This window comes from Hylobates moloch, unplaced genomic scaffold, assembly GCF_009828535.3.
Source record: "Hylobates moloch isolate HMO894 unplaced genomic scaffold, HMol_V3 SCAFFOLD_3, whole genome shotgun sequence".
In the NCBI taxonomy this organism is placed as follows: Eukaryota; Metazoa; Chordata; class Mammalia; order Primates; family Hylobatidae; genus Hylobates; species Hylobates moloch.
This window is the reverse complement of record NW_026652278.1, coordinates 18,275,305-18,289,743: the sequence shown is the minus strand read 5'-3', so window position 1 is coordinate 18,289,743 and position 14,439 is coordinate 18,275,305. Positions and strand designations below refer to the sequence as shown.

At 33.8% G+C, this 14,439-nt stretch overlaps 1 protein-coding gene across 7 annotated transcripts in view; it reads left to right on the top strand.

Annotated features, from left to right (window-relative positions):
• ATRNL1 (attractin like 1) overlaps positions 1–14,439 on the top strand; it is an 838,515-nt gene that overhangs the window by 68,543 nt on the left and 755,533 nt on the right. For all 7 annotated transcript variants that reach the window (XR_009212695.1, XM_032176925.2, XM_032176917.2 and 4 more), the window contains exons 7-8: positions 1,347–1,434; positions 6,831–7,086. Coding sequence is in view for 6 of the 7 variants with exons in the window: in XM_032176925.2 (XP_032032816.1) it covers positions 1,347–1,434; positions 6,831–7,086 (344 nt within the window). In the remaining variant the exon portion in view is untranslated. The remainder of the gene's footprint in view (positions 1–1,346; positions 1,435–6,830; positions 7,087–14,439) is intronic.

Below are 14,439 nucleotides of genomic sequence, written 5' to 3'. Positions count from 1 at the left end.
ATTTTCTTTTTATGTTACATAATCCAACAGTAACTTATTTTTATAGAAGCTTCTCTACTGCCAAATTCATTTTATACAATCTTAAAAAATTATCAATAAACAGGCTATATTTGTGCATAGGAAATAAATGCTTATTGGTTAATTTATATAATGCTAACATAAGTGTGTGGGTATGTAAAGTAGCACAGTCATTATGGTAAACAGTGCGGAGGTTCCTCAAACTGAAAATAGAATTACTATATGATCCAGCAAACCCACTGCTAGATATGTAGCCAAAAGAAAGTAAATCAGTATATCAAAGCGATACCTGTACTCTCAGGTTTATTGCAGCACTATTTACAATAGCCATAATATGGACTTAACATGTGTCCATCAACTGATAAATTGATAAAGAAAATGTGGTATATATACACAATGGAATATTATTTAGCCCCTCCCCCCCCCGTGAAATCATGTCATTTGCAGCAATATGGATGGAACTGGAAGTCATTATAAGTGAAATAAACCAGGCACAGAGAGACAAATATTGCATGTCTTCACTCAAATGTCAGAGCTATAAAAGTTGATTTCATATAGGTGGAGAGTAGGATGGTGGCTACCACAGCATGAGAAGGGAAGCGGGGAGAAGGGGACAAAGAGAAGTTGGTTAATGAGTACCAAAAAGCAATTAGATAGAAGGAATAAATTCTAGTATCTGATAGTAAAGTAGAGAAATTATAGTTAACAGTTTATTGTATATTTCAAAATAGCTAGAAGAGAAGAAATGTTATGCTCCCAACACAAAGAAGAGATAAATGTTTGAGGTAATAGATATTCTAATTACCTTGATTTGATCATTACACATTCTATACATATATCAAAATACCATGTGTATACCATATATGTACAACTTAAATATCAATAAAAAATTTTATGTAAGTATCAGGCCAACTAAAAAAAAAGGAATAAAAATAAATACCTAAAACAAATGGAGAGAATTTTCATCTGTTTCCAAGAAGGAAACGTGGCTTTAAAAAAAAAATTAAAAATACAGTCAAAGCACTATTGTTTAGCTTAATCAATTGATTGAAATTATTAAAGGCAATTGGAAAATTCCAGTAATAAATATCCTAATCAAGTTAATGTATATTATACATTTAGGAGATTGAATCCTAATTTAGTGTAGGTATATCTTGAATGAGTCTTTATTAGAAATTTCTAATATGGTACATGAAATTATGAGTTTATTAGTTGTAACTTTTTGAATTTAATGAATACTTGGACACAAGTGAATAAAAAGCATGTGAAAATTTAAAAAACAAAAATGAATCTTAGCTTATGAAGTTATTTTCTTTTCTTGCTTTTAGTTACAATTTAGAAAGCAGTATATGGAATGTAGGAACTCTGTCAAGGGGACCTCTCCAGAGATACGGACACTCTCTTGCTTTATATCAGGTATGGCTCCTGCTTTTTAAATTTTAATCAGATTTTGTTTTTGATAGTTTACAACAGGCTAAAAAATACTAAATCTCAGATTTATTTCAAACATTTTATGAGAACAATAGATTATATGGATCATAATAACTTCAGATACCACATACTCTTATGCTTTTAGTAAAAGAATAGATTTTAGAACAATCCTCTACATGACATGTAAAGAAATGAAGATTGAGTTTTTGTCTATTACTTTATTCCTAGTCAATCATTTAAAAACGTTATGGTGAAATACATGTAACATAAAATTTACCATTTTAACTATTTTTAAGTATAGAGTTCAGTGGCATTAAGTACATTGACAATGTTGTGTAACCATGGCCACCATTATCTTCAGAACATTTTTCATCTTGCAAAACTGAAGCAATAACTTCTCATTCCCCTCTTCCCTTATCCTCTTGAAACCACCAATCTACTTTTCTGTCTCTGTGAATTTAACTGCTCTAGGTACCTCATGTAAATGGGATTGCATATTATTTGTCCTTTTATGACTGATTTGTTTCCCTTAGCACACTATCTTCAAGGATCATCCATGTTGTATCATGTGTCAGAATGTCCTTCCTTTTAAAGCTGAATACTCTATTATATGTATATACCACATTTTGTTTATCTATCCATCTGTTGATGGACACTTAGATAGCTTCCATCTTTTGGCCATTGTGAATAATGTTTCAATGAACATGTGTGTACAACCATCTGAGTCTCTGTTTTCATTTTTTTTTGGTGTATACCCAGAAGTGGAATTGCTAAATCATATGGTAATTCTATGTTTAATTTTTTTTTTTTTTAGCACTGCCATAGTGTTTTCCACTATGGCTGCACCATTTTACATTTCCACCAGCAGTGCACAAGGGTTCCAGTTTGTCCACAGCCTTGTCAACACTTGTTATTTTCTGTTTTTGTTTTTTTGATAATTGACCTAATGAGTATCTCACTGTGATTTTGATTTGCGTTTCTCTAATGATTAATGATGTTAAATATCTTTTCAAGTGCTTATTGGCTATTTGTATATCCTCTTTGGAGAAATGTCTATTCAGGTCTTTTGCCAGTTTTGAATTGGGTTGTTTTGTTTGGTTGTTGAGTTGGAGGAGCTCTTTATATATTATGGTATTAACACCTTATCAGAATATGATTTCCAGATATTTTCCCCCTTTATGGGCTGTCTTTTCACTTTGTTGAGAGTGTCCTTTGATGCACAGAATTTTTAATTTTGATGTAGTTTAATTTATTTTTTCTTTTGTTACCTATGCTTTTGTGTCATATACAAGAAATCATGGCGAGATCCAATGTCGTGAAGTTTTCCTCTATATTTTCTCTTAAGGGTTTTAAAGTCTTAGTTCTTAAGTTTAGGTTTTTGTTGCATTTGTGTCTGATGTAAGGGTCCATTTTCATTCCTTTGCATGTGGATAGCCAGTTTCCCCAACATCATTTGTTTAAAAAAAACAAAAACTGTCTTTTTCCCATTAAATGGTCTTGGCACCCTAGCTGAAAGTCATTTGACCATGTATATGAGGGTTTTTTTTTCTGGACGCTGTATTTTATTCTATTGATCTATATGTCTGTCTTTATGCTAGTACCATACTATTTAGTTTACTGTAGCTTTTTAATAAGTTTTGAAGTTAAGAAATGTGATACTTCCTACTTTGTTTTTATTTCTCAAGATTGTTTTGGCTATTCAGGGCCCCTTGAAAGTCTGTGAATTTTAGGGTTGAGTTTTCTATTTCTGCAAAAATGTTGGGGTTTTGACAGGGATTGTATTGATGTTAGTTATTTTTATGTATTTTTGGGATTCATAAATTTAGCATGATTAAAATGACAGGACACTTGATTGGTTTTCATTTCAAATCAACAAAAATTCATGTATTTTGTGGCCTTTGGCTAGGCCGTCTAAATATGAATTTATATGTTTTCTGTGCTGTTGTTAAAAAAATTGGAAAGCATGGGAGCAGTATAAAGAACAAACTACCTCCTGTTTATCCATGCATTTGTGTGTTTTAAAAGTAAAATAAAAATATTTCTATGTGTGAAAACATACATAGAACATACGTTTTTTGTCTTGTTTTATTTTTTTCTTTATTTCCCTTTTTGTAGCAGCCTTACTGAGATATAATTGATATACCATACATTTCACTCGTTTAAAGTGTACAATTCAGTGGTTTTTAGTATATTCAGAGTTGTGCAACCATCTGTTGCAGATTTATGTAAGATTACAGAGTTGCGTAATCACTTTTAGAATATTTTCATTACTTCACAAGGAAACTTTGTATCCTTTAGGTATCACCCCACGCTTCCTCATCTTCCCTAGCCTTAAGCAGTCACAAAGCTACTTTCTTTCTCTATATATTGGTCAATGCTGGACATTTCATATAAATGAAGTCATATACTATGTATTTTATGACTACCATATTTAACTTAGCATAATTTCAAGGTTTATCCATGTTGTAGGATGTATCAGTACTTCTTCATTCCTTTTTATGGCTAAATAATATTACATTGTATGGATATATAACATGTTTTTTATTCATCGGTTGAGGACATTTGAGTTGTTTCCACCTTTTGGCTATTATGAATAATGCTACCAACAACATTTCTGTTAAGATTTTGTCTGGACATATGTTTTCATTTCTTTTGGGTATATACATAGGGGTGGACTTACTGGATCAAATTCACTTTTTGAAAAACTGACAGAATGTTTTCCAAAGTTGCTGCATCATTTTACATTCCCACCAGCCATGTATGAAGGTTTCTATTTCTATACATCCTTGCCAACACTTACTAGTATCTGCCTTTTTGATTATTGCCATCCTAGTGGGGTGAGGTGTTCATCTCATTGTGGTTTTGATTTGTATTTCCGTGTTAACTAATGATGTTGAGCATCTTTTTGTGTGCTTTTTGGCCATTTGTATATTGTCTTTGGAGAAATGTCTATTCAAGTCCTTTGATCATTTTAAAATTAAGTTGTCTTTTTATTATTGAGTTGTAAGAATTCTTTATATGTTCTGGATACAAGCCATTATCAGGTAAATAATTTGCAAGTATTTTCACCCATTTCGTGTGCTGTTTTCATTTTCTTGGTGTTATCTTTTTAAACACAAAAAATTGGACTTTATTTTGATAAAGTCCAATTTAACTTTTTTTCCTTTTATTGCTTGTCATTTGGTGTCGTATTTAATAATTCATTGCCAAATCTCAGGTCATAAAGACTTAATCCAATTTCTTTTTCTTTTAAGAGTTTTATAGTTTTGATTCTTGCATTTAGTTCTTTGACCTATTTTGAGTTAAGTTTTGTATACAGTATGCAGTAAGGGTGCAAGTTCATTTTTTTTTTTTTTGCATGTCACTATCCAGTTCTTCTAGCACCATTTGTTCACAAGACCGGTTCTTTTATCTTTGAATGGTCTTGGTACTCTTGTCAAAAATCAATTGGCCATAGATGTGTGGGTTTATTTCTGGACTCTCAGTTCTATTCCATTGATTTATCCCAGGATCACTCTGTCTTGATTACTTTTTTTTTTTTTTTTTTTTGAGACAGTCTTGCTCTGTCACCCAGGCTGGAGTGCAGTGGTGTAATCTCGGCTTACTGCAACCTCCGCCTCCTGGGTTCAAGTGATTGTCCTGCCTCAGCTTCCTGAGTAGCTGGGATTACAGGCACCTGCCACCATGCCCAGCTAATTTTTTTGTAGTTTTAGTAGAGATGGGGTTTCACCATGTTGGCCAGGCTGGTTTTGAACTCCTGACCTCAAGTGATCCACTTGCCTCAGACTTTCAAAGTGCTGGGATTACAGTCGTGAGCCACCATGCCCAACCTATCTTGATTACTTTTGCTTTGCAGTACGTTTTTGAGAAGTGTGAGTACTCCAGTTTTGTTCTTTTACAAGATTGTTCTGATGTTCTGCATCCTTTGCAATTTCATATGAATTTTGGAATCAGTATGTCAGTTTCTACAAAGAAGCCAGCTGAGATTTTGATAGGGATTGTGTTGAATCCGAAGATCAATTTGGAGAGTATTATCCTCTTAATCAATTTGGAGAGTATTATCTTAACGATGTTAAGTCTTCAGACCCATAAACATGGGATGTCTTTTCATTTATTTATATCTTTAAAAAAATTTATTTAAACAATGTTTTGTAATTTTCAGAGTATAAGTTTTGGACTTCCTTTATTAAATTTATTCATAAGTATTTTATTCTTTTGGATGCTTTTGTCATTGTAATTATTTTCCCAATTTCATTTTTGGGTTGTTAATTGCAAGTGTATGGAAATACAATTTACTTTTCGTACATTGATCTTATGTTCTGTAATATTGCTGATTCATTATTAGCTGTAAGTGCTTTTTAAAAATTTTTTAGGACTTTCTATATACAAGATCACATCATCTGCAAATAGAAATATTTTACTTCTTCTTTCCAATCTGGATGTCTTTAGTTTTTGCTCTAGCTGGAACATCCAGTACAATGTTGAATATAAGTGGCAAAAGCAGGCATGCTTATCTTGTTCCTGACCTTAGGGAAACGTATCTAGTCTTTCACTGTTAGGTATAATGTTAGCTGTGGGTTTCCTTAAGTATCTTTTGTCAGGTTGGAAAAATTTTTTTCTATTTCTAGTTTGTTGAAATAATTTACATCATTTATGTACCATTTATTTCCATCATACACATTTGAAATAATTTGTATAATTTAAAAGTTCTACAAGGATTTACCAAAGGTGAACTGAAGGCATGTGGTGTCTGTCTATAGCCATTAGAAATGGTAACAGAGGTGTACTCTACATGATACACAAATGTGATATGCCTTTTTGGTGAAGAGCACTTGATGAAAACAGTAAATAACTGAGAATAGCACAAAGCAGTACAAATAGATGGTAAAATTCAAATGCAACTACTAGGGACTCAGATGATTCAAATATTGAAAAGACTATGAGTAATATTAATCAGCAACTTAGTTTGTTACTCTTCAGTTATATGGGAGGAGTACATTATTCTTTGTTACAGGACTACCTCACCCTTAAATTGTAAGTTCTTGATTAGCTTATTGCGTTTTCCATTCTTAAAGCAGTAGTTTAGTGTTCTCTTCCTGTATGATAATTAAAAGTATACTTAATTGACTACATAATGTAATAGTTAAAAAATATATTTAAAGTAGCTTTTTGAAAGCTTTGCTGTTCCCCCCCTTTTTGTATGTAAAAGCATTAATTGTCATTATTTATGTGTTCTCATTACTTTTTACAAATGAGAACAATGCCTTATGCATGTTGTGAGCAATTACTAAAATTTTATGTAAATTTAATCTTATTTTTAATTAATATTTGTTAAGCTATAACATTATTTTATCTATTAATATATGTATTTTAATTTACAGGAAAACATCTTTATGTATGGAGGCAGAATTGAAACAAATGATGGCAATGTCACAGATGAATTATGGGTTTTTAACATACATAGTCAGTCATGGAGTACAAAAACTCCTACTGTTCTTGGACATGGTCAGCAGTATGCTGTGGAGGGACATTCAGCACATATAATGGAGTTGGATAGTAGAGATGTTGTCATGATCATAATATTTGGATATTCTGCAATATATGGTTATACAAGCAGCATACAGGAATACCATATCTGTGAGTTACTTAAAAATTGTAATTTCTTTATTGATTGGGAATGTTTTTCTCTTAATAAAATCTTCATATAAATTTAGTCAAAATGGTGAGTTATTTGAGATTGAAATTATAAGCTGATAATTAATAATTTTTAATATAAGCTTTTTTGATTGTTATATTTTGTCCTTTAATATTTAAGCTTACCTTTTTAACCAAATGAGGGGAAATATTACATAATAGTCTCATTTTCTAAGATTTGTGAATTAAAAAAAAAAATATGTGAAATTCCAGTAGGTGGTGCTATTTCTTTGGATTTTATTTATGAACGAAGCACTGAAACTATCCCAATCTCTTTACTATGCTTTGCGTGGTTTCAGGATTTTTCATTTTTTAGCATTCTATTTCTAATCTTACTGCTATATCTTTATGTATGTATTACTTCTTTAAAGTCAGCTTCTCAAGGATAGTCTGCTGGCTTCTATAAGAGATTATTATGTGAAGGTGAAGGTGACTAGGGCAAGTCAAACATGTGAGTTTTTGTACTATACCTTTACTCCTTTTTGTTTTTCTGGTACTTCATTTTTTTGAATTATTTATAACATTTTTAAAACAGTGGTAACCTTTTTTATTGTTTTTAGTTTGTTTACAAATATATGCCCTTTGGTGGTTATTCAGATTCAAGAAAATAATTCTTTTCTGGCTCTGGCCAGTATTATGAACTCAAATTCTTGGCTCTTTTGTGTATGGACAACTATATATACAACTATTTAGAGTCCTTGTGCAGTCTTAATGAGAAAACTCATTTGCACACCACCATTAGCAAGAGAGTACTTGTATGCTCAGAGGAAGTCTCCCCTTCAAAATACTCCACTGTTTCCCTTGCAGTCCTTTTAAGCGATGGCTGTTTTTGTTTACATATTCTCAGTACAGCTGGGTCAAAAGTGGGTTACATATCTCCTTTACTTCTTATTGCCATTTCCACTCTGTTCTCAATTCCTCCTCCTTTAAATTGCCTGGCCTTGACTCTTACGTCATCAGAATATATCACCTATTACTTCAGCTTCCTGCACTCATCCTTTGCTCTCAGATGGCTGTGTTTTATTTCTTGAGGAATTTAGCTTCTGGCTTACTGTCACTGTGTCCAGAATACATAAGGCAAATATTTTTATGTTGTAAATATGCACTTAAGTACTTCTCCTACCTGGCCTGTCAATTTCTTGATCTACCAAAGATTTTGTTTTCCATCCTCCTTGAGCCACTCTCTCCATTGTTACATTCTAGACCTTGTTATTCCAGTACAATGAGTCCATAACTTCCATTTGAAACATCTTACTTTTCAAGTACCAGTGATCTCTCCAGCTTACTGTTTCTAATGCCCACACTCTGACAATTCTTTGACCTTACCAGAGCCTTTAGTCTGTTGAGACTATCAGTTTTTCCACTATCTCTCACTCTTTTTTTGTCCATATTTCTAACCCTACCTTTTTTATCCATACTTCTAACCCTACTCATACTTCTAAATGTACCTAGCTTTAAATTTCACAATTACCGTTCTCAAGTTTTTTTTTTTTTTTTTTTAATGATATCTGGTACTTACTCAGCTGTAAGTTTATAATTACTCATGTCAAGTTGGCCCTTAATGACATCTGGAACTTCTGCCAGTCTAGCTTGGGCTCGCTCCCAGATCTCCTGGATGACTATTTCATACCTTTTCCTCTCTCCTCAAGTTTCAAACACTTCCTTCTCTATCATCACTCTCAATTGATGACCTTAGTTCTTATTTTACTGAGAAAATAGAAGTAATCAGAAGAGAATGGCTATTGATGGGAACACATTGGAGGGTGATGGTTAATAAGCAATGCTCCGTTGAATAAGCTTGCTTACATACGTTATTGTCATAACAAACTCATGACAACGTTGAGGCAGACATGTGGCTGAGTTATTCCAACTTTTGAAATGGGCCCAGGAGTTTTTAAGCAAGAGTTAACAGATGTTCTATGTAGAAGGGCAGTTTTCTTTTCTGATTTTGTTATTAATTTTTGGTTTTATTATAGTGCTCAGGAAATGGTCTTATTTCTACTTTTTAAATTTATTGAAATTTTCTTTATGGCTCAGTTTTCACAAATATTTGATAGGCACTTGAGAAGAAGATAAATCCAATAATATCAAGGTATGGAGTTTGATATTATTTATTTATAAAATTGACTTTATTGATTATATTGTTTAGGCCTTCTGTTACTGACTTAGTATTTTTTGTTCTTGATCTATCTTGCTGTGAAAGTTGAAGTAAAATTTTAAAGTGTTAGTGTATTTTTCCTATTTCTCCTTATATATTCTGGAATTTATGTTTTATAGAAGTTACTATTACAAATATTAATAACTGTTACGTGTTTATTAAATTGTATTACTTAATATTATAAAGTGATTTGTTTGTTTAATGTTTTCTTGACCTGAATTCTACCTCATCTGTTATTAATATTGCCCTTGTTTTGTTTTTTTGGTCAATCTTTTCCTAGTATACCTTTGCTCATCCCTTTATTGTTATTATTGTTTAGTGTTTTAGAATCACTTTTTAAAAAAATGTATTTCTTGCATACAAGAGAGAGTTGAGTTTTGCTTTGTGATTCCTGTTTTTTTGTAAATTTTCTGTACATGTCTTATATTTTCAAAAGTCATTATTGCCTTTTTTTGTTGGTTTGTTTTTAATTATAGCTCTTCTCACGTTTAGGGCCCTCCTTCCCCTTACTTTCTTTTATTTTTTTGTGGGGATGGGTATGGTAAGTTTTGAGATCTGCTTCCATTAGTTTCCTCTGTGCTACTTGTTTCTCACTGCTCTTTCAGCATTTTTTTGGCTGCTTCTGTTTAGCTGTTTTGGTTTCACTTGATTTTTGTACATTCATACCTAATCTAGACTTTATGAGGAATTTTTTTTTTACCCTCGTAATTTCTCTGGAAATGTAATTTTCTTTTCCTTTCACTTCATCTATTTTCCCCATGTTTTCCTTTTGTTTTCTATTTCTTTTCCAGGGAGAATGGGGGAGATTCAGAACTAAACTGTCATCACGTTGGTTTTGACTTTTGAAATTTTAAAATGAGTACTTAACTTAGTCTAAAGTTAAGCAATACTCTTATTCTTTGATCAACCTCCAATTTATAGGATACTGTTTTCCACTGTTTTAGTTATTTTTGTTTTGTTTCAAACACAATGCTAATTATATCATTTTATAACATAAATAAATTCGAAATAAACACTAAGTATATCATTTATTTACAGGGGTCAGCAAAAGGCATCTATAAATGACCAGATAGTAAATATCGTAGGCTTTGTTGGTCATACAGTCTCTGTCACAACTAATTAACTCTGCCTTGTAGCATGAAAGTTGCAATAGACAATACATAAACAAATGGGCATGGTTGTGTTCAATAAAAATGTATTTACAAAAACAGGTGGTGGGCTAGATTTAGCCTTTGGGCCTTACTTTGCCTACACTTGCTCTTAAGAGAAGGAGTATGCTTCTAGGGCCCTAGCAACCGTGATCCAACTTAAATTAAAATTTGGCATATAGTTTTTTTTGGACATTATATATAGGGAAAATACATGCCCCAAAGTAGCCTGATATCTAGTAAATGGCCCAAAGTTCCTAGGGGGAACAGTTGTTTCGTTTATTTGGAACTAAGGCTGAAATAGATGCTATCTATCTGCCTCCACGGAGCATATTTTTAAAAATATGCTTTTTCATTGAGGATGTACACTTTCAAGGATCTTGACTTTATATAGATACTCTCTAATCTTATACCTACATGAGTCTACCTTCAGTGTTGGCCATTAAAATGGAATCTCTAGGCCATCTGATTAGTATATGTTATCCTTACTGAATATAGTTTATAATTCATAGTTTGCCGAATATATTTCGTGCGCTTCATAGTTTCCTTTATTGAATGTTTGTCCCACTCAGCCATCAGACATAATGGTGGTTATGCTTTCCGAGGATGGCCAGGAAAGCACTATGGGTTTATTCTGATCAACTATTAGTGATAAATATTGATATAGGTTGTTAGCTGATATATTCCTCTCCTGGTAGGTTTTTGTTTGATTTGGGATAATCTGATTACAGAATGCCAATTCTGTTTTAGATAATCTAAACATATTTTTAGATTGAGTTTCTTTTGGCTTATTCTACAACCAAAATACTATGTCTAAATAAATTTATTAGCAGGGTATTTTTGGCTTGATTTTTGTCTTACTAACTGCATTACTTGTCAGGCATACTTAAGAATGTAGTATAAGATGAAAATGGGAAGAATACATGATTGATGAGTTTCATAAGAATAATAGATAAACCATGGGCAGTTTCACATTCTGTGAATTATTGAAGTACAAAGCATAACCCAACAAATTTTTTGTAAAATTATTTCTTAATTGAAAAATTAATATCTTACTTTATTCCTAATGCATTTTGAATTTTCTGCTTACATGTTGAAAGTATGTGGTGTCATAAAATAATCTATAGTACTTTCAAAGAAAATAGTACAAAATGATGGGTAAATGTAGTTTAAAGATGCTGTCAGAATAATTAAGTTGGCCGGGCGCGGTGGCTCACGCTTGTAATCCCAGCACTTTGGGAGGCCAAGGCGGGCGGATCATGAGGTCAGGAGATCGAGACCACGGTGAAACCCCGTCTCTACTAAAAATACAAAAAAATTAGCCGGGCGTAGTGGCGGGCACCTGTAGTCCCAGCTACTTGGAGAGGCTGAGGCAGGAGAATGGCGTGAACCCGGGAGGCGGAGCTTGCAGTGAGCTGAGATTGCGCCACTGCACTCCAGCCTGGGCGATAGAGTGAGACTCAGTCTCAAAAAAAAAAAAAAAAGAATAAGTTCACCACACTGTCTTCCACAATGGTTGAACTAGTTTACAGTCCCACCAACAGTGTAAAAGTGTTCCTATTTCTCCACATCCTCTCCAGCACCTGTTGTTTCCTGATTTTTTAATGATCGCCATTCTAACTGGTGTGAGATGGTATCTCATTGTGGTTTTGATTTGCATTTCTCTGATGGCCAGTGATGATGAGCATTTTTTCATGTATCTGTTGGCTGAATAAATGTCTTCTTTTGAGAAGTGTCTGTTCATATCCTTCACCCACTTTTTGATGGTTTTTTTTTTTTTTTCTTGTAAATTTGTTTGAGTTCTTTGTAGATTCTGGATATTAGCCCTTTGTCAGATGAGTAGATTGCAAAAATTTTCTCCCATTCTGTAGGTTGCCTGTTCACTCTGATGGTAGTTTCTTTTGCTGTGCAGAATCTCTTTAGTTAGATCCCATTTGTCAATTTGGCTTTTGTTGCCATTGCTTTTGGTGTTTTAGTCATGAAGTCCTTGCCCATGCCTATGTCCTGTGAATTGTTTTGGCTGCATGTTGTAAATAAACTTTATGGAAGAAAGAACAGAAAGAGGATAGTTAGGAAGTTGTTAACGGTAATCTGGGCCAAAAATGATGATGAGAATTAGTCGATTTGTTTGATTTTTTTAAAAAGTAGAACCAGTAGTATTTGCTGAGGGTTTAGATGTAGAGTGTGAAATGAAAGAGAGGAACCCAGGGTGATTCCAAAATTTGGGGCCTGAGCAGCTGGAAAGATGAACTTGCCATCAACCGACATGTAGAAGATGGTGAAGCAGGTTTGGGGCGAAGGTGTTTTGAAGATGAGAGTTCAGTTTGGACATGTTATACGTGAGATAGCCACTAGATGTCAAAGAGAAAATGTCAAGCAGACAGTTGGATATATATGTTGCTATAGGTACTCTTTTTTTTAAAATTTATATTCTTTTTCTAAGAAGTTTCAGAGCAGGAATTCTGCAGTATACCTCCTTGTGTGTACACTTTCTAATAAAGTGCCATATTCTTACTGGAGTCCTAGGGAGAAAGATTTGGGCTGAAGGTGTAAATTTGGGAGTTCTTGGGAGTTCTTAAATCCAAGAGACTAGATCAGATCACTAATGAAGTGGGTGTAGATAAAAAGGAGAATAAAAGGATTGAGCTATAGGGTTCCCGAATAATAAGAGGTAGGGGAGAAAAGGAGGACAAGCAAGGAAGAGTACGATGAAGTGTAAGCCAAGTGCAGAAAGAATATTAAGTGGGAAAGTAGTCAACGGAGCCACATTCTGCTGATGCCTCAAGTACAATGATTACTAAGGATTGATGAATTTAGCACTGTGCAGTCATTGGTGATCTTGACAGGAACAGTTTCTGTGTAGTGGTGGGGTGAAAGTCTCACAATATTGGATTTAATAGGGAATGAGAGGAGTAGAAGTGGAAATGATGGGTGGAGCCAGCTCTTTCAAGAAAATGTGTTTGAAAAGGAAAGCACAAAGTGAGCAGAAACTGGCAAGAAATGTAGGATCCTTTTTAGCTTGGATTTTTACAGAAGCAGACAATGAGACAGGATTTCAGTGAAATAATTTTATTTGGGAAAGTGTAGGTAACACTGTTAGGGGAGTTGAGAAGTGATACAAGGACGAGAAGGCAGCCATTTAAAGGTCCAGGCTTTAATTGACACATAATCTCTGCAATTTTCTTCTTTAACTATTAACCCTGTCAGTTGATGTGTCCCATGGATTGTGTCTCCAAAACCTACCCATTCTTAGTAGAGAAACTATCCATTTTTAGCAGAGATGGGATTTCGCCATGCCTGTCTCGCACTCCTGAGCTCAAGTGATCTGCCCGTTTTGACGTCCCAAAGTTCTGAGATTACAAAGTACTGTGTCATCCAGTGTGGCTTGATTAATATGAAAATGTTTATAGAGATAAGACAACAGAATACTTAAGAAAATAGCTCATGTGAAGCATACACAAATCTGGAAGAGCTGTTTTTTTTTTTTTTTTTTTTTTTTTTGAGACAGTCTGACTCTGTTGCAGGGGCTGGAATGCAGTGGCACGATCTCAGTTCACTGCAGCCTCTGCCTCCTGGGTTCAAGTGATCCTCCCATCTCAGCCTCCCAAGTGGTTGGGATTATAGGCATGCACCACCACACCCAGCTAATTTTTGTATTTTTAGTAGAGATGGGGTTTCGCCATGCCTGTCTTGAACTCCTGAGCTCAAGTGATCTGCCTGCTTCGACCTCCCAAAGTGCTGGGATTACAGGCATGAGCCACCGTGCCTGGCCAAGGAAGGGAAATTTTTTGTGAGAACATCCTAGAGTACAACTTCTAAAAGTGATGTCGGGTTATCAAGTGCTTAGGTGTAACAGTGACAACAAGATTTATATTCAAAATTATTGGAAAAATCCAGAAAATGTGTAATGAAGAAATCAACGTGCAGTAAAGGTTCCACATGCTTTTATTTGTCACAGAGTGGAAGTGGCCTTCATAATTGTATAATGAT